This window comes from Corvus cornix, chromosome 4A, assembly GCF_000738735.6.
Source record: "Corvus cornix cornix isolate S_Up_H32 chromosome 4A, ASM73873v5, whole genome shotgun sequence".
NCBI lineage: Eukaryota > Metazoa > Chordata > Aves > Passeriformes > Corvidae > Corvus > Corvus cornix.
This window is the reverse complement of record NC_047058.1, coordinates 4,956,681-4,977,088: the sequence shown is the minus strand read 5'-3', so window position 1 is coordinate 4,977,088 and position 20,408 is coordinate 4,956,681. Positions and strand designations below refer to the sequence as shown.

Sequence of the window (20,408 nt, the reverse complement as noted above, 5' to 3'; positions counted from 1 at the left end):
AAATTCTGTCGGGTGAGAATTAATGTCTGGTTACATCAGTTGTCAATTACAGGCAGGGAGCTTTTTAATTGCCTAGAGCCAGGCTGGATGATTAAGCCATTTTCAGAGAGAAGGAGGGAAAGACAGCTTAACTTGTGGCTAAACTACGAGGATTAGACCCAGCATATCCAGGGCTAAGTGGTTTGCTTAAATGCTGACTCTGTATTTGACCGTGGCTTTTTTAAAGATCCTTACTGAGATTTTCAGCACCACTGAGATGTCCAGGAAATAATTCTGCCAGACGTCTATCACTGGGAGGGAGGTGAAAAACCCTTATGCTCTTATCCATTCTCACATGCTGCAGTGGAAATAGCATTGCTCCTTCTTGTCAGGGGTTGGCTTTGGGAATTTTTGGGTGTTGGAGTCATGATGCAAAGGTCATGCTGCTTTGCTGGGTTAGCTTAGACAAGATTTGGGCTTTTGGAAGGATGCCTGCTTGTTCAGAACAGCCTTCTCTGCCCCGCTCCCAGCAGTGGTACCACCCTTCCATCCACTGCAACACTCACTTTGGTTCTCCCATTTTTCACTTTTCCATATATTCACCTTTCTTTTTCTGGAGTGGCTGGGTTGTTGTAAAACAGGTTGGGGAAAATCAGATTGTACCTGTGGATTTTACTGCTCTGTAAGTGAGCTGTGAAGTTAGCTAATGTTTTCTTTACAAAAATAAGAGTGCAATGCATTTCTTACAGGCTTCCAAATGTATTATTGGGACTTGGTGGGCTGTAAATTATTTTTCTCGGTGCCAAATTGGTGTGAAGATCCTCCCTTTTTTATTTTGTTTTTTTAGAAACCTGAGGGGTTGTTGGTGACACAATTTAATATGCAAAAGAGTCTTCTCTCTGTCATGAATCTCACCAGACAGCTCTTGGCAAACTGCAGTTAGGATAAACCTGTTAAATATCCTCATTCACACACAAAAATCGTGAACCCCTCATGCTTACTGTTGCTTTGCTTTGTTTTTTGCAAGGATTCTGAAACTTTATATCACATTTCCTTATTACTCCCTAAAGATTTGGGCACTTAGCAGCAGATTGAACCTTTTGTACTTCACCTTGCGAAGCAGAAATAAATCACTGGAGGTAAAATTATTTGAAAAAATAATTTGATTATGAGCAAACTCAGAAGAAACTGAGACAAACCCAGAGTAACTCAGAAGTGTGCAAAGTCAAAATAATCTGCAAATGTACATAGATATTTCATAATAAAATATTGCAGTGTGCTGGTAATGCCTTACTAAAGTTGAGAGATCTAGTGGAGGCAAATGAGGATGAAATTACTGTTGTCAGCAGCACAAAATGCTCCCCTGATCGCCCCTGCCTCGTCTGCAGGGGATGGCCCTGGACAGGGAGCATCCAGGAAAAATGAAAATTATGTCAGTACTTAAAAATAACTTGTGTAATAATGTATTTTCAGAAAATTTAGAGTGTGCTGGAGCCATATTGCTCTATGTAATTGCCCTAAACCTGACTTCTCTGTTTCAAAAATGCTTTGGGGAAAGTGCTGAAAGCAGTTCAGTATTACATTCTATTGTTTTTTAAAGGAAAAAAGTTTTGGTTCTTCATTTACTCAGTTTATCATAACTTCAATTCTGATACTTTAATTCATTTAAATCAATTTAATTCTTTATTATTTATTTAATTCTTTATTTAATACTTTAATTTTATTGGGTTTTGAGAAATTTTTTGACCTTTATCTTTCTATTCAGATTTCAGATGGCAAAGACGTTTGAAATGCTCTGAGAGTGAGTTTAAAATATTAAAATTTGCTGGATTTAGTAACGTCTTAAGTGGTGTCTTTAAACTGCAAAACCAGAATTGTTTTCAGCTGCTAATCAATGTTCAATGCCCCACATGTGGCCAGGAATAGAGTGACAACCGTTTTGACTGAGTTATGGCAAAGCTTTTGACTTTCCAGACACCATGCCAGCAGTTATTACCTACGTTAAAGAAAAAGCAGAAATCAGCTATTCGTCATTTTTCCAGTGAAACTTTGCCTGTTAAAAGGCCTAAGTTGGTGTTCCTCTAAAATATACATTTATGTACACATATATAAACTTATTTTAAATTATACAAAGCATTTTTATTAAACTTTTGTGAGGTCCCTTCTGTGACCAGGTTTGTTCATGTGGATGAGAAAGCAGAAGGAAAGGGATGATCTTTTTATAGAGGTGAGGTTTACAGACCTTCCAGCCTGATGCAGGTTTTTTAAAGGCACCCTGCTGTACTTTTCCCGTTCAGACTCTTGACTCATCACCTATTTTAAGGATCTGCTGTGCCCTGAAGGTGTTGTGACATTTACTAATCCTTCCCACTGGACTTTGCAGATATTGTGGCTCTCTCATGCTGTGCTGGACTGGAAGTGCATAAGGCTTGGCTTTGAATTATAACTCAAACCCAATAAATCAAACTGCAGTTAGCACTTTGACTCTTTTATACTGGTATTCCAAGAGTATTTAACTGTATTCTTGTAAAAAAAAAAAAATTAAAAGGCATCTGAAAATACTTTGCATACTTAAGAGTATTTCTCTTCCTTGCATTTTTTTCCCTTCTGTACTGAGATATCATTTTCAGCCCTCTGCAAGCATGCTGTTCTGTGAAATAGTTATTTGCCTTAAACTGAGTCAGTAGAGCTCTTGGAATGTAAGTAGCCAGATTTGCATAGTTTATGAAAAAAAAAAAAAATCTCTGTAACAAACTTTGTAGTAAACCTTTTGAAAATGTTTCATCTACAGTTTGCTTTTCTGCTAGTGCTGAGTAGGAAATTCCAAAATCACAGATGTGAATTTCATAGAATTAAAACAACCCCATATTTTAAAAAGTTCCCATCCTCACCAAAAAAGTCTAGAGACGGCTTTCTGCATCCAAGGCCTAGAAAACATGCAAGTCAAGTTGTTAAGCTGAAATACAGCCTCTCTTTTATTTACTATTGCAGCTTCTTGCTATTTTCTATTGAAATATTAGGTTGGAAGATTGGAGAAGTTTGCTGACCTCTTTCTGGGTTTTTTGATAAACAGCTGATGAAGCACTTTAAGAGCATCAAAAATGTCTTATTTTTCCCTGTAAGTTTACATAGTTGTTTCCTTGAGTATCCAGTGCAGAAGTACTTGGACAGCAGTAGGAATTATCAAAGTGCAGCAAAGTCTCAGCCCTCTTTTATAGAAAATTCTGTCTAGAACATCTATTTAAAGAGGATACAAACAGAAAAGGTACCATGTCCTTTGATCAAACGTTTAATTCAACAAAATGGGCTTTTCATTGTGAGCTCTGCACTCTGAGTCACTCAGCTCCGTGCACAATGGCCAAGCTGCTCATGGTTTCATTGATTTGCCTTTAAAAGCAAACAGGATCCTTGGCTTTGGGAGTTCTGAGAAAGCACAAGGAAGGGATGGCTGATGGTTAAAAGGCCACCGTGCCCAGTGAATCCCAAATAGGTGTAAACTATTAACACACTGACTTTGTTATTTCTGGAGATGAAACTAGTTCAAGCATGAAAAAATATTCCCTCAGATGAGATAGAAGGAGCTTGTAGTTACAAGTGTTTATATACAGCAAAACGTAATTCTAAAGGACATTACCAGCTTTAGGCAAAAAATATCTGATGGATTAATGTGATTTTAGTGGCACTAAGGATGTATTTTCCTAATCATGTCATCCAGCAGCAAAATTTGTGTAAGTTCCTACTCTCTCCCACCCCAGAGAGAAACTCCTGTTTGTTTTCTTTCACTCAAATTCGTAATTTCCCTGTTTGTATGGTAAAACTAGCTTTGGAGTGGGGCTGTAAACTAGATCTCTAAATGGGAACAAAATTTGAAAGAAAAGTAATGTTTATTTTGTGGCACAAAGCATTATTTTTGAGTCTAAAGGCACCCAAGAGGTGATGGGGGATTCTGAAGTCTCTTCCATGTGACAGTGACAAAGATTACCCAGCAAGCCTCATCCTGATTAGCCAGTCAGGTCCTGTGTGTTCAGGAGATGCTTGAGGCCAGGATTTGTCCCCAGATGACTTGCTTGTTTTTGCACTCTCAGCAGTGACCTGTTCTGAGCCTGTTCTGCTCTCTCAGACACAGCCAAGCTCCCCTTGCCTTATCCTTTGATCTCACTTCAGTCTGGAGGAGAGTGGAGAGCAGAGTTTAAATTCCAAACTCTTCCTGAGCCATCTCTATGAGAGGTGGTGTTGCTGCTTCCCCTGCAGCCCAGGTGAATGGGAATATCCTTCTTCAAGCTTTCCATTCCCACGGGTTGTGTGAGCTGAAGGAGTGGCCTGGCTTCATCCCACTGTGCCAGGAGAGAAGGACTCAGCGAATGTCTGACTCGTCTTGGTCAGGATTTGGAGCAGCACATTAAATAACACTCCTCAGATGCAAGCATTGATAAATAAAATTATTTTGAGCTATTTAGGGACACCTTGTTGCCCTCTCCCAGCAGTAACTGCCTCTGGACTTTCATTCTTTATATGAACATAAAGGGTCAAATTCTGCTTTAGGTGAGCACAGGGTTCGCACGTTGAATCATAATGGAGTTGTCCGTGCTCAGCCAAGAAAGAAATTAGACTCCTAAGTTCTTCAAAGTTATTATATTTTACCTCAGAGCCTGCCATGTGTAGTCCAAATTACTTTCTTGTATGAATTATTTTAATAAGTAACAGCTTCACATTCACATAACCTGCACATGCAAATAATATAGATTAAAAGTCACTTTCAGGATCAAGTTATTCTCAGCTGGGGTGTGCAGAGAGGTAACAGGTGGTGGTGAGACCAGCTTGCCAGGCTGGAACAGGGGCTTTTCTTTCATGTTCTTTGGTAAAATGCAGATGGGCACAGAAGACCGTGGCCTGTGCCAGCCAGTCATACAGGAGTGATGTAGTTTTAAGTTTTCTCATAGCATATTCAATTCCATTTAAATATTGCAAACTGCTGAATTGTAAATGTTAACCTAGCCATGAATAAAAAATGCTGGTATTTTATTTAATCAAAAAATAATTATGGATATTCTGCCTTTATTGTATTATTTAAAATATTTCATTTTACATTTAGGCTACAAGTTATTGCAGAGTGGGTTTTATATATATATATATACATTTATAGATAAAGAGAACTTTTTTCTGATGCATAAAAAATACAGGAGACTGACTTTTGCAGGCTACAAGGAATATTGTCATTGTCTGGGCATGGAGAAAAACTAGTTTACATGAACCAGGAGGAAATACTTGCTTTTCAGGAGTGTTAGCCAACTCCTGTTTTGGAAGAATTTCCTTTTGAGCAAGGAGAGCTTTCCCTTTCCTCACTGTCTTTGAGCTCATTACTTTCATGCTCTATGCAGACACCAAAGCAGTTGTGCATGGGAGATGTGGCTGCAGTGTTGGAGCTGCTGACAGAGGAACGAGCAGTGGAGGTGGGCTGATCCTGGCGAGGCGAGCGTGTCCCTACGCCGCTCTGTAATAAAATCTTGGAAGGAATAGTGGGAAGCTTCCCCTTTGACTTTCATCTGTCAGCTTTTGAGTGTAACTTTGGGAAGGAATTGGTATTGACTTCTATCAGGCAGTTTCGGAGAGGAGGTGAGGAGCCTTCTCTCCTGACTTTGTGTGTTTTGTCGAATCGAATCCTTCCGTTTGAAGTGCGAAGTGAAGGCTGATGTCAAGAAGTGCCTTCAGCACAAGCTGGTGCTGGTCTCTGGCGACTTCCTTCCTCCTTGAAAGTATCAGACTGGATGGGGAAGTGATGGCAATGTGGCTGGACAGAAACACGTTTAGTGCAGGCTCAGCAGCCATTCCAGCTCGTTAGTGGGAGGAGGCGAGGGGCAGGGGACCACTTGGGTGTCAGCCTGATTCTTTTAAGGACAAGTGCAGTGGGATGAGAGGATGCGAACTTCGGGGCTCCCTGTGTGCTTCGAGGTCAGAACCTATTACTGTCTTTATCTCCTTGTCCTGGTTTGTAACCTTACAGTCAACTCACTTTCAAAGCAAGTACAAATTGTAGGAGTGGAAGTGTTAATAGGGGAGCTGGGAATAGGACATTTTGGAAGCCATTTTAAATTACATTATTGATGAAGAATACAGGGTATTAGCATCTGACAAATCTGTTTAAAATGTGAATACGTGTTTCTCGCAGTGTCACACACTTGTCCTTAGCAGTGAAATAGTAGGGACAATTAAAACAGGGAAACACATCTTTCACATCAGCAAATCTGTCCTCTCTGACGTGAAGTCTTTTATAGCAGAGGCTCTACTTTTACTTTTGGACAATTACTAAAAGTGTGTGTGCAGTCATGAAAGAAGAATCACAACCTCTGTGTTGCAAGATTTGGATTCTCTCAGTGCTGAAGCAGACAATTCCTATACTCTCTGAAATTTGCTTCACCCTTCTGATTCATAAGCTAAATCTTTTCACTATACAGGGGAGGTTACAGATGAGAGGTTCAAGGGAAAACATACCTGAATAAATGTAGTTTTATTGCCATGGATCTTTCTTTCTTTGTTACTGTTACTTAGTCCTGACCTTGCTGGATTCGACATCATATCACGTGTCTTATTCTATTCTTTGAGTTGTTTTATGAAGTACTTTCTTTTGTCTCATTTGGCTTAAAACAAATCATACGTTCATGTCCTAAATGTTTCACTAGTCAGAATAATTAAGTTGATCAGGTCTGGGAGCATTGGAAGGAAAATAATAGGGTCATTGAAGCATTCAGGCTCTAATGGGAACCTGAGTTCATTCAGATATCAAGTCTAATAATTGCTTTACACCTGTACACACACTCCCAGTGAGCGAGTTCACATGAAAGCTTTAGTGGTTTCCATACTCTGTTTCGAGGGAATATTAGTTCTGTTTTTAAAACACTAAGTTGTTTTGACTTTTTTCAACTTTGTTCTTGTTTCTATATATCAGTTGTAGCTTAGCTGATTACTCCTCTTTATGCACTGGGAAATATTTTCACATGACAATCTCTTATTAAAAGCATGATATGATTAATGTATTGCAAATCAGATTTAATAGCAATCAGAAAACTGAGAAGACTGTCATCGGGGTTTCACTGCTATGAAACAATTTATTAGCCAATTTAAATGCACTGTATACAATTTAACAGTATTCAAAGGCTGGAACTGAGTTTCTACGTGATTATGTGTACAGCACAGCAGAAGGATTGTCGGGATATTCATAGCCATGATTGCTCCTTGAAAAAGCCAATTTCATAAGAATGAGGTAAAAATCAGTATTACTTTGTAAGATTTTGTGGGAAATGAACCAATAATTATAACTCCTCAGTTTAGCTAAATTCTGTGATAAATCTCCGTGAACACCGGTGGTACAGACTGTCACAAAAATTTGAGGAAATTTTGTCACAATCTAGAATAAAAAATTACTGCCTAGGAAAACGGCAGCAATTCTTAGCAGGTTTCAGTCAATTCCAGCCTCAAATGCTGGTCACAGTGGTGCTTGTTATTGGAGGGGATTTGAACTGATGCAATCATTCCTCTTCATCTTCTTTTTATTTTCCCACCTTTATAAGTTTACTTCTCAGCTGAGAATTCAAACTGAAAAAGAAATGGGAAATGGCTGTATATGTGCCTGCATTGTACTGACATGAAGGCCTATTTTTCTCTGTAATTTTAAAGGCCAATTACCCTTGGAGGAAAGGAGAAAAATAGATTGATTTGTCTTGTAACCCCTGAGGCAGGCATGTGTTGTCTCCTGCTAAGGCTTTTCCATTGCAACTCTTGTGGAAGAGCTTTCACTGCACATCCCAAGTGGTGCTATTAACAAAGAAAGCAAAGTCAAATTAAAATATTTAATAGATCATTTTAAGGTTTAGGGATTCTTATCTTACTGGGCCAATTCTTTCTTTGTTTTTTGGGTTGTTTTGAAATCTTAAGGCCCAGAGTAAGCAATTGTAAAATTTACTTTAAACTGATTACTTGAAAATAGGGTTTACAAATCCGTTTTCATCCTACAAATACTAAACTTCATCTCTAAATAGGGTAAGTATTTATTTCTTTATTGGAATTATGATACAGATGGCCAATATCCTCAATTCTGGTTGCAGAAGTGTGACTTTTATTGTGCTGCCATGCTGTAATGACTGTGGTCACAGCTGGATTGCGCTGAGCTGGTAAATGTCATCACACATGCCACTTAGCATTAAAATGTCCCACAATATTCCATTTTAAAGCATTTTTGTGTCTAGCACACAGGACATAAACAAATGGGTTTTCTACTGGTGTTCTGCATTTTCATACGACTCAAAGGCTACAATTAACAGTGCCCAGCAAGCTGGGTCTGAGTGGCAGCACAAAGATTAGACGTGTCTTTGTTCCCTTTTAATCTGAGTAAAACTCTTCTGTGTCAGGGCTTAAATTCTTTAACTCTCTGTATTTTAGACCTGCTTCTGTAGTACAGCGCTTGTGGGTATTAACAAATCTATTTAGCAAGCTGAAGAGAATCCAAACAGCCACGTATCTTCTCCACGAGAAATGGTTCATGCAGAATAGTCTGGAAACCTTAAAATGAAGGTGCTGTGTGTTACCTAAATGACTTCACAGCTTTGAAGCCACTATTTTTGAACAGAACACGACACTCCTGACTCCTGCAGATAACTCAGGAGATGTGTGTTGCTGCTTTTTACCTGAGGAGGAACCATTCAGTCTTCAGAGACGTCCTTTTAAGTGCTGCAATTCTCCTTTGTGCTTTTTCCTCCTCCTTATTTCTTCTAAAACCTTTTCCTACTCCTTAATGCCTTACAGGTCAATATATCTGTAAATATCCCAGTAACCAGGCCAGGAACATATTTTTTAAATTATTGTAAGGTCAACAAATGATGCCTTTATAATTAATGTGTTCAGCTGCACTATCTTGATTTTGGGGGCTTTTTAAAAAAAAAAACAAAAAGCAAACACCAAAAACCTGCTCTTTCTTTGGCCTAAGGGTAAGTTCCTGTTTCTCAGTCATAACATTTATAAACCCAGGTTATCACTCAGCTTTCACGTGAAAGTCTTGACCTAAACCAAAATAAACCAGGATTTATAGAATTTGACCTTACAGCTCCAGGGTTTGCTTGAAATCTCAATGTTTTCTTTGAAACTGATGCTAAAATAACCTTTTTAGCTGCCATTTAAGTTTGATTGTCAAGAATTTGAGACTCTGTTTAGCAAAAAAAAAGCTGAGAACAGGAATGTTGGACCTCTCGATCTGCTCTCATTTTTGGTTACACAAATATCAAATCCAAGTGAATGCCAGATGCCCCAGTGTGATGGTCATAAAGGGTCTGCGTAGATCAGATTTTGCCAGGCATGTGTAGGGTGCCTGTTTAGGTTGAAATAAGAGTGGATTGAATACTTAACAATTAATAAAAAACATATTAACTGTACAGTTTCCCTTAGCCCAGTTAGAAAAGTGTTTTATTTGCTTGTTTCATCTCTTGGCAAGAACAATCTCTTGAAAAGAGCTATTTCTGAACTATTTTGGCTCTATTTCTCCCATAACTGATTCTTACCTTATTGCTATTTTTTTTCTATATAGGCCATACATTCTGAAAGATCAATTTGAAATCAGATGTTACAGAGATGGACTGAATCATAACAGAATTGAGGTTAGGAGAGCCATTTTCTCTCAAAAAGGGTTTTGCTCCAGACAGCAACAGCAGTTTTGAAGCTCTTAATTTCCTTTCCTGGCTTTTTCTCAGCTGGGATCCCCAGTAACGTCAGAGGGACAGGCCAGGCAGTACCACAGACAGTGCTCAGCTGCTGAAGAGTGCTGGGTATGGATGGACTTCCCTGCTGGTTTACTCTGGACCAGTTCTGCTTCTGCCTTAGGTTCTATCAATTCCATTTTCCAAAAAGATTTACCTTTCATTTTTGGGAAGCTAAAGCTGATGAAGGTGCCTGCAGTCCATAAAGGAAAATAATAATAACAATAGTAATAATAATCATAATAATAATAGTAATAATAATAATAATAATAATAATGGGTTTTGTCCAGGGTTGTTCCTTCAAGGAGTTAGTAATGTGCTGTTACAGCACATGAGAAGTTGGCTTTGGTTTCCCCTGTGCTTGGGTAGCTCAGGGAGAAAACTGGAGGCTACCCAGGCTCAAGTGAGTTGAATTTAACCTAACTTGTCACAGTTTTAATCAATGATACTAGAGAGAAAATATTTAGTTGTCCTGATCAGAAAAAAGTGGCACTTGTAAAGCTCAGGTTTTCACCTTTTCCTGTAGAGTAAATGCCAACATCATCATTATTACAGATGAACTGTTTGATCCTTGGAATCCATCTGTTGTGACAGTTCATCCATTTAAAACTTACTTAAATTGGTAATTTACTCATTTCTTCTGTAATCATTCCATACCTGTAGGAAATTGTCTTGCTCTTCTGACTGTTTTCCCTGTTTTCTATGGCACTTGCTGCAGTGCTTGGGACTGCATGAGTATTTTTCCTCTGGTTGCTCATGAAAACAAGATGTGTTTCAGTAGGATTTCCTAGTGAACAAGATTTTACATGAATGAAGAAATAAATGTTTGATGTAAAGGCTTTCATTGATTCCCAAAGGCACGGGCCATACAAATTCCCTTACAGCGTGCATTTCTGTCTCTTTTGCATAGTCAAAACTGTTTCAAAAAGATGAGACTTTAAATATGTTATTAATTGCTGAGAATTTTCAAGGCAAGTCAAACCAGTACCTCCTTTCTCTGAGCACTAAACAGCTTTTATTGTTATTGTCAGCTGTGGAAAGGTCAATTCTTTCACCTTGGGGAGGTTATTCAGGAGGGGAAAAAGGAGCCAAGTAAGGTACCAAGCCCAAGGCAACAGTTTGTAATACATTTATAATTTTAATATCAGGACTGAGAGATAATGATGTAAGAGAACTTTATTTCTTGTTACAGGATAATGTGAATTCCAATCAGGTACCTTTGAGGTATGGTTTTATAGACTCTGTCTTTTCCATTATCAGGTATCTCAGTGTCATGACCAGTCCATTTGACTGCACAACATCTATATTATTATTAGCATTGATTGCTCATAAAAAATAGGGTTTATAATTAGGAGAGCATAAAGTTACTACCTGGAAGAGTGGATAAGAAGAAAATGAAATGAAAAAGTGACTTAATCTTAGTACTGCAGTTTGCAAAGTACCATTTATTTTTCTCCTCATGTAACTGAGTTCTATGTTGGTAACAACCACTGAGTTAATAAATCTGTGGCAGCTATTGAGACTTCTCATTTAATAACAGAGCTAATGGAGGAGCATTAAGGAAAGGAGAAATACGTTTTGCAGGGTTTATTCCCATCTTGGTACTATGCTGAGTGCAAGACTTGAGCAAGGAATTGTTTTTATAACAAAGTCCATCTATTGCTTCCAGTGGGGGTGCAAAGTTTGCATGGTCACCATTGCATTCCAGGGTTATGTGTACTAAAAAGGAACTGCTGATTTGATTTCTCAGCATTTAATTTTATATTTACTTCATTTTCATCTGATCCAGCTAGCTAAAAGACAAAGATGAATTTGTGATACAAAAATCTGCTTTGTTTTCCATTTTAATCCTTCACTGTTCTACCTTTCGCTGCTCTAAGAAAAGATCCATTCAGCAGATTGAGAGGCCACTTTTAAGGTCGTGTGTTCACTTCAGAGATAGATTATAATGTCTGTAACAGGAGCAGCGTGGGTGTGCCTGCTTGTAAAAGAAATGGACTTCTAAGATTAAAGTGAGAAATAACATTTTCTCCCCTGTGGGTGGGGTTACCCAGAAGGCCTGGCTGGTGCACACAGAACTGATTACCGTGTTTTCTAGTCGTGTTTGCATGTTTCCAGTGTACACCTGAGCCTTTGGACAATGATTTTTTACTTCATTTTAACTACTTTTAACTTACTCTTATTTTCCCTCTCCATCCCCCCATAATACAAGGAAATAGTTTTACCGTTTATTGATGTTATAGTTAATTTTATGCCAGAATAGTCAGTCATGTTTAGAAGCCAGACTTGCTTTGTGTTGTATTCAATGTGGTCTGTTACATAAAAAAGGTAAATACAGATGTTGGAGATAACTGAATGTGCATGTGGAAAGTGATATAAATTTAATGATTTTTCAAAATTCTTGCTCAAGTAACTTGAAATGCCAGCCCAATCTAGTTTCATATCTAATATGAAACCCTTTGTTCTAACTTAACACATAGGTATTAAGGAAATACTTTGTTATTACCTGAAGAAGGAAATGATATTGTTTTATGATTTTGTTTTGTGGTTTTGTGTTTTCCCAAGGTCCCAGCCCAGTTGTGCAATTACAGGAGAAGTTGAACTGTCACTTGCAGAAAATGTTTGTCTCTACTACGATGGAAAAAAACTGAAAGGAGAAAATAAATTTAAAAAAAAAAAACAGAAACAAAACAAAAAACCAAACAACGACAACAAAAAACCCCACCAAAAAGCAACAGTTCTTAGACTTTCTTAATCTGTTTTTAACCTGTAGAGTTGATGGGCTTGAAATTTTATCAAGAAATAGTCTGGTGTTGAAGGCACTTGTCCCCACTGAGAGCAGGTATCACTGGACTCTTTAGTCTTGGAGGAGCGGCAGCACATTTGAGTTGATGACTTCCCTTCTTTTGTGCTGTAATTGCCAGTGCTTAGTGACACTGCAACCAGTGGAGAGATTTATTCCCATGCAAAACAGATTGACTTAGGGTAATTTGAATACTTTATGCATGGCTAGATTCATTAGGAAAAGGAGGCAAGGCAGAACTATAAAAAGAACTAATAATCTTGCTAAAGGAGCCGTTAATTCCCCGTAGCATTGGAGACACTTCCATTGAGCAGGGGAAAGAGAGCCGTGCAGTCTCCATGGGCAGCCTCTGTTCTTTGTCCAGAAACAGATCACAGAGATGACTTTCTTTGTCTTATTTAATTGCTTGGCCCGTTTCTGGCTTTGCTGGGTTAGAGCTGAGCGTGCAGTGACTGAGGTTGGAAGGGACCTCTGGAGGTCACCTTGGCCACCCCCTCTGCTCGGGCTGGTTGGCTTGTCCAGGACAGGGGTGGATATCTCTGAGGATGGAGACTCCACAACCTCCTGGGGCAGCCCATTGCAGTGCCCAGTCCCCTTCCCAGTCAGGAAGAGTTTCCAGGTTGTGTTTGTACCCCCAGACGTGTTGTGGTCCCAAGCTCTGTGCCCCAACCTCAGCGTGGCACAGGCTGGGGTGGGCTGGGCAAGCAGAGGGAGCTGAATCTTTGGGAAAAGCTGAGGAAACCTGAGTGCCTGCAGTGTGCCTGGCAGATGTTTTGCTTCTGAAGTGACTTCTTTATGATATTCCAGTCCTATGGAAAAGTTCCAGGCGGATTTTGGGACATCCTGGTGCTGCAGTAATGTAGGGACTGAAGTGATGCAGAGCAGCACCTGAACGGGACGTGAGGGAAGAGGATAAGGCAAGGTCAAAAGGAAGCAGCCACCAAAAAAACCCCAAAAACACCCAAAAAGTTTGCATGGCAGGAACTCATTGTGAAAAAGAAAGATGCAAACCTGCAGAACTCTAAGTGGGGGTTAATCTTCTGTCCCTGTGTGTGTGTGTGTTTATTCACTGCTTTAAAATTTTATTGTGAAGGCATTTAGGAGCGTGGCTGGTACTTGGTGATTGTTTTCCTGTGATAGAGACATATTTATTATTCATTGCAGTAATTATTAAGTAATATTTTATACTAAAAGTTGTTCACATTGCACAATCAGGAAATGCTTAGGAAGTGGCTGATTTAATTGTTCTATTTTTAACTCTCTACCAAATTACAGTGAGTGGTGTTTGGGCTTTTAGACTTGGAGCATCTCCCAGGTTTTCACCACTGCACTGGTCAGTGCATTCCCATGAAACTTGAAATGTATTTTTCCAGAGATTCTGTGCATAAATTATTTATAAAATTTGAAAGATTTTTACCCAGAATATTATTTATTGTGTGATGTTTCCAAGGGGACTGTGTTTCAGGATTCTCCTAATGCTTTTATCACCCAGCTTCTCTGATCAAGAAAGTAATTTATTGCTGATTGCAGAACTCTTGAACTCAGTCTGGCAGCTGCAGTGTGAAACTTCTCTGATCCAGTCTCCTACTTACTTATTTGCATATCATTCGGAATGATTTTCAGGGCTGTTTGAAAACCTCTTGACATTGCATTATCCGTGTTTCAAATCTCGTGGTGATTTGTTTTTTCCTCTCTTTTTGTTACAGATAACAAACGAGTAACTTTGGAAAGGTCTCGTTCTCGACACAATGGAGCAATTGCAGCTGTATGATTCTTCTGATGCCAAAGAATTAATGAATTGTTTTATTTACAATGAAATGGATATGCTTTGGAAAGAGTTTATCATCCAAATTGGCAATGATCATAGAGAAATGCTGGTATTGATTAAATGAGACGGTGTAAAAATATGTAATTTTAAAGCTGTTGCTAAAAAAATCCACATACTGTATCTTATTACCCCAACTACCAAGATCTGTAAACAGTGTTAAACAGTAGGGCATATATCTTATTTTCTTACGTTCTTTCTCTTTTTTTGCCCCCCTTTTTGTTGAAGCTGGCAACTCACATGAAAGGAGTTGGGGATTTCTAGGTTCTGTTTTATATGGGTAAGAAAATACAGTTCTGTTGGAAGAGTACAGCCGTGGATTCCATTTGCAGTTCTGATTTGAACATGAAAGGAAAAAATAATAAAATTGTATGTTAATAAATTCAGAGATGAGCTGGTCTACATTATCAGAATCTTTTTTGTAACCATAAAAAAGCAACACATAGCCCCAGTGAGGTTGCTGAAAACCTTATCTCAGTGTAAAGCCTGGTGGATTCGGCTGTTTTAGCTGCCAGTAGGATATACCACATATCTACACTTTTGGTGATACGATGATGTGTAGTTACTTATCACTGCTAAAAAGAAAAAAAAAAAAATCAAATAAAACAGAGCATAGGATTTTTCCAAAATGATATCAAGGGCAGAATATGTTTTTAACTGTATCTAAGGCGGGATTTTTCTAATTGTGCACTTATATATTCTTTATAAAGATATTTGGGGGAAAACATGATTGTCCTGTTTTGATGATGCTAAAATTCCTGTGTGTAGATTTTTAGAGACAAGCTACATCATGAAGTTTTTCAGAACTGCCTCTGAGTTTTTCCTCCGTTTCTCAGGTAAAATATGTAGCGGGATCGCCACTGGTGGATTTTAGTGCTGAGAGTTTAGCAGCTAACAACAAATTTTCTACCTGGAGCACTGGCTAGCAGTGACCAATGACTGCAGCAGGCTGATTTTTGGGAAGCTCCTCCCATTCCCCTTTGTGTCCAGGCCCTTGCACTGCAGTTCCTCAGGTGAGCAGCCAGCTGAGCAGCTGGCACTTTGTTCTGCCACTCCCTGGGGAGCCACTGTCCCCGTTGTCCCCAGGGGAATGTCCAGCCTGGCTGGGGTCAGGCCAGGCTGCACCACCCCGTTCACTGAAGGTCCACCTTGATGGGGTGGAGGCTTTGAAGTGGAATTCCAGTGGACCTACTGCATAAGTTGCTGAGCTATGATGTTTTTTAAAGAATCAGGATGCTCTGTAGTAGCTGGCACTTGTTCTCAAATTATTAATGCGTATCACTGATTGGTGAAATTATTATGAATACTTTTGTTGCCTGGTGTTATGGGGAACTTGGGGTTTTTTTTAGTGTTCTGTAAAGACTGTTTGGAAGGTGAGGTGTCACGTGGTTTCTGTGCACACACTGCTTGCTCTGGAGGTTTGCTCCTGGGGCAGTGGATCTTTGCACTACTGCTTGAGCCAAGCATCTTTGTACAGTAGATTTTTTGCTTCTCTGGTGAGATACTCTTAAAACTATCAGACTAGTTTGGGATAAATTCTCACAATTTCAAACTACATATCCAGTTATTGTAAGAAAAGATACAGCTCCTTTTCAATCTAGTATTGAAATTTTTTTTTTTTTCTTCAGAACTTGTCTTCAAAGAATACAGGGGGTTTGCCCATAGCTCTAAACATAGGAATACCACTGAAGCCTAGTGAAATGCTTGCTGTCAACTAAATACTCTCCCTAAACTGTTTGAGGGTTTTAGTAACAAACTGAAGAGTTGTATGGTACTTCAGGAAAAAAAAAAAAAACAAAAAAAACCAAAACAAAACAAAAAGGAAAAAAAAAGCATGCAACAGGATTCTGTCTCCTTGTTTATTAGTAAGAGCTAAAAAGAACTATATCCTGTTTTGTGCAAGGTCAACATCAGCCTTGTATTGAAGCATTGCTTCTTTAAATGGAACTATTAAATTTACAGTTATAAAAACGTGCTTAATGTACAAAGCCAGTTTAAAGGATTAGGTTCATAATGTCTCTATAAATCAATAGTGTCTTAGAATTCCGATTTTGAAATTAGCATTTTGCTGGGATTTACAAGTATTGGTATAATCTTTGTAAGTGAAAACTCAAAAGCTCTCCACAGAATCTTTATACGATAGCAGTAATTATTAGTGCACAAGTTTTTTCATTTCCATGGGTTATATTTGTTTGGAAAGCTCTGTGAAAGCTGGCTGCAGATTTTCAACAACCAAATCTTAGGAAAAAAAGGCAAATCCGAAATAACAACATCATCTGATGCTTCTATTTTACTACTATTTTTTTCATATTTGAAACATTTATATAATTTAATGGACATATCTGTTAGAACAAAAGTGTCTTTCAAAGGAAAACTAGTTTAGAAGATAATTTATGTAAATATAGGGTGCTCGTATTTATGAAGTCTAAAATATTTTCTGAAATTGATGCTGGTCACTTTGTCTTTTGATAGTTTTTCAGTCTATATTAAATTGCAGATATTTTTAATGTTTTTATTATTGATCTAATTTTCAGAGGTGTCACATGTTTATCTAGAAGTGTAGAAGAGTAGCACCTTTTTCAGAAATGCACTTGCCTTATTTTCTAATTTTAAAAAATGAAATATATCAGTTAAATTATATTTGTATTCAAAGTAATCCCAGAAAGAAAATCACTGGAGGGTTCATACATAAATTTCTTGCTAATTATGTTTCACTCTCTGTCCTCTGAGACATCACGTTAACAATATACCAGCACATCTGTTTGCATTCACATTTTACCAGTTACAAGTACTGAGAGAGTTTTTTTAATGAAGTTACACTGTTTACATTTCTTAGCTTATTTAAGAGGAAGATAATTTTACCTTTGTGATGAATTGAACTAAATCTCCAAATGTCATGGGAACGAAATGTTTCAATCGTACACAAATATACATATCTGTTGCTGAACTCCTGGCTGTACAGATCAGAAATGTAAAGGCACTGGTCTCCTTTTGCTCCAGTTTTATGCAGTTTACTGAGAAATCAAGTGCAACACGGTCTGTCATGTATGTTTGTCTGTGATTCAGCAGGGAGCCTTTCCCAGCACACCGGTGATGTTTGTGTTAATCCCATCAGGGACCAGAGCTAGAGCCAAAACAGGGTCAGTGCCCCACAGTGCACTGGCAAACAGCTCCAGGGAGCATTCCCAGGAACACTGTTGTCGTTTGTTCTGGTTTTAGCTGACTCTGGTCAGTATGAGAAACATGATCTAAAATTATCTGTTCTTCTTGAGAATTCAGATACAAGAGCGTTCCCGTAGTTCCCTTCTGTAATATGCAAATAATCATGAATATCTGTATATTTTTGCATTTTTGTGTGTGGTATATGTACTACCTCAGACAAATGCTGTAAAAAACATAGTATTTTCATGGTTTCTATCCAAGCCACAATTCATTAGTAACCTACTTTAAATTCATCCCACAACACCCAAAACTCTGAGAATCCGGCTGAGTTTTAGGTTTGGCTCTGGAAATCCTCCTATAGCTTTTGTTAAGGAAACTTTGCAACGTTCAGCTTTTGCATCCCTCAGGCAAATCCTGCTTTGATGGGTGACTTTAGTCCTTCCTACCCTGATGAATGATCTAGCTAGTAAATATTTAAAGCTGGTAATAGTTCTGTGGGAGCAAACTTACCTATGTATGTAAATTGCTTCTTTTCCATTAAACCAAGGCTTGGCTGAGTTCTACTTTGCTGTTTGCCTTCCAAGTGCTGCAAGGTCAGGCAGGACAAGTGCTCAGCAATGTCCAGCCCACCTCTGATGTGCCATACTGTACTTGCAAGTTACTCATTTTTAAATAAGTATTGTAAGAAACCTCTTCTTCTGCGGTATCTCCACACATGCCCACGCATGCACATAAAATGTAAATAAAAAATTTTTAGAAAAAAATCAAAGCAGATGCAGCCAAATGCCTCAGCTTCAGGTGTCTCCAGGTCACATAGTGCTGTTTTTGTGCTCCAGGGGGGGAGTTGTGTGAGCCTGTGCATTCTGCAGTCCTGCAAGCACCCACTGATGTCACTGGGAGAGTGGGAAAGGAGAAGGATTTGTTCTTGGAGTGCTTTTAGCACTGTTTGAGGTGATACATATGCCACAGAATGTGAACAATAACCTATTACAGGTCATTCAGTCTGCTGTCATGCACCATTTGATTTCCCTTTTGGAAGTCATAGGACTCCTGATGCCAAAAAAAAAAAAAAAAAAAAAAAAGATTAAAAAAAGGTGACAAAACTCATGCATTTCTATTTTTTAAACAGCTCTGTGTTTGTATGTAATGTTTAAAATAGGAATTTGATGAAATCACAGCCTGGCCATTGTTAATCCATGTATTCTGAAAACTGTAATAAAGATATACATAACATGATTCTGGTAGATGCACCAATGTTTTACTTGATTATCATGATTATTTCCTGTTGAGTACCGTCACCTCAAAGCCTGGGTTTGCTGTATAAAATTGTCATGCTGAAATTACATTCCATTTTAGCTTACTGTCACTTCATGGGTTTCTGTCTTTTTTTTCCTCTGAGGTGTCAATTATACTTGACTTGTGAATTTGGGGAAAAAGGTGCCTTTTCCAATGAAGGGGGACTTTAAAAACCAAATAATCAAAAAAAAATACATAATTAAAAAAACCCCCAGCATTAAATCATGGTGATACCATTTAATTCTTACAAAAATGCCAATAAAGGGGAATCATTGAACAAATCCGATGGGTCCATATTTATTTTAAGAGGCTGGATTTCAGTATAGAATTTTTAAGACAGACACACAGTCAGACAGCTATTGTTGATGTTTTCCAAATTATTTAATTCATTCCCAAAATGGTCTTATCAGAACAGAAACTCGACAGACTCTTGCCTTCAAAATTGTGTATTGCACATTAAACAAGTTAATGATGTCACCAGAACAGACTGAACTGCACAACAGTATAGAGAGAGAGCACTGAATCTTACTTAAAATTCTAATTGGATTTAACCCTGATGAATATGAGCAGCCATGTTGATACAACCCTCCTTAAGTAACTTTTGATATGTGGAAAAGATGTACCCAGGGATGGTCAAAGGCACCATTTTATTTTTAATTAACTGAATTACAGTCGGAATGCACTATTTGATACACGAGGAAGCAGTGGAGGTTTATTTTCTTATGGGATCAACACGAAAAAAAAATGAAAACTTCTAAATGCCAGCTTGAAATGTAAATTCTCTGTCCTGATTAAGGAAAATGTAGTAATGCTGTCCTACATACACCATATTCTTGTTCCTTCTTTTTAGGTAAATGTTTTTGACTTTCTAGTGTGGGAGTCAGGGGTTCCCATCATCCTCCTAAAGCTTTTTGCCTTTGGGTGATTGCAGGCGGACTTTGTCCTGAAACAAACAGCAGGTGCCTCCCTGGATGGAAATTGTTTCTGTTCCTCCCACACATGCCTGAGAAATCCTTCGTGAACTTAAGGTTCATGGCAGGGTGTGGTGCTCTGCCTCAGGGACACACTTCCTGCTCACCTTTGGGTGCTTTCTGTAAATTTGAGCTGCACTCCTCCCTCTGTTAGTTCCTCCAGTCATCATCTCAACACTGGCCTTCCCACACTTTTGCAGAGAAGTCAACAGTGCTGGGCTCTAGCAAAATTATTGAAACATTCAATTGATTCTCTCTGAGTTATTTGATGAGCACTTAATGGCCTTAATTAATCCCATTCATTAGATATGAAGCTAAGATTAAGAAGTAAAATCCAAATAAAGTGTTGGGGGTTTTTTTCGCCTGTAGCCTGTGAGCAAACACTAATTTAGTCCAGTAAATTCAGCAGGTGCTGAAAGGTGTTTATTTGTGTCAGTGAAGTAACGAGGCCAACCAGGAAACCCTTCTGAGGCAGAGGATATTATCTCAGGCCCCATGCTAACAAAATCAGCACTTCTGGGCTCTGTCCCTGCCTGCTGGGGGGGAGCTCACTGTGAGGCCAGGTCTGATGAGGACAGAGTGCCCAACTTTGCTCCATTGAAATAATTGATCTCTGTGTCTTAGGGGGCAAA

General features: G+C 38.6%; 1 protein-coding gene across 4 annotated transcripts in view; it reads left to right on the top strand.

Moving 5' to 3' along the window:
* The window catches only part of DIAPH2 (diaphanous related formin 2), a 183,711-nt gene extending 164,836 nt beyond the window's left edge, over positions 1-18,875 (top strand). For all 4 annotated transcript variants that reach the window (XM_039572387.1, XM_039572386.1, XM_039572385.1 and 1 more), the window contains one exon: positions 14,229-18,875. In XM_039572387.1, coding sequence (XP_039428321.1) covers positions 14,229-14,293 — 65 coding nt within the window. In that variant the 3' untranslated portion in view covers positions 14,294-18,875. The remainder of the gene's footprint in view (positions 1-14,228) is intronic.
* Positions 18,876-20,408: the final 1,533 nt, after the last annotated feature.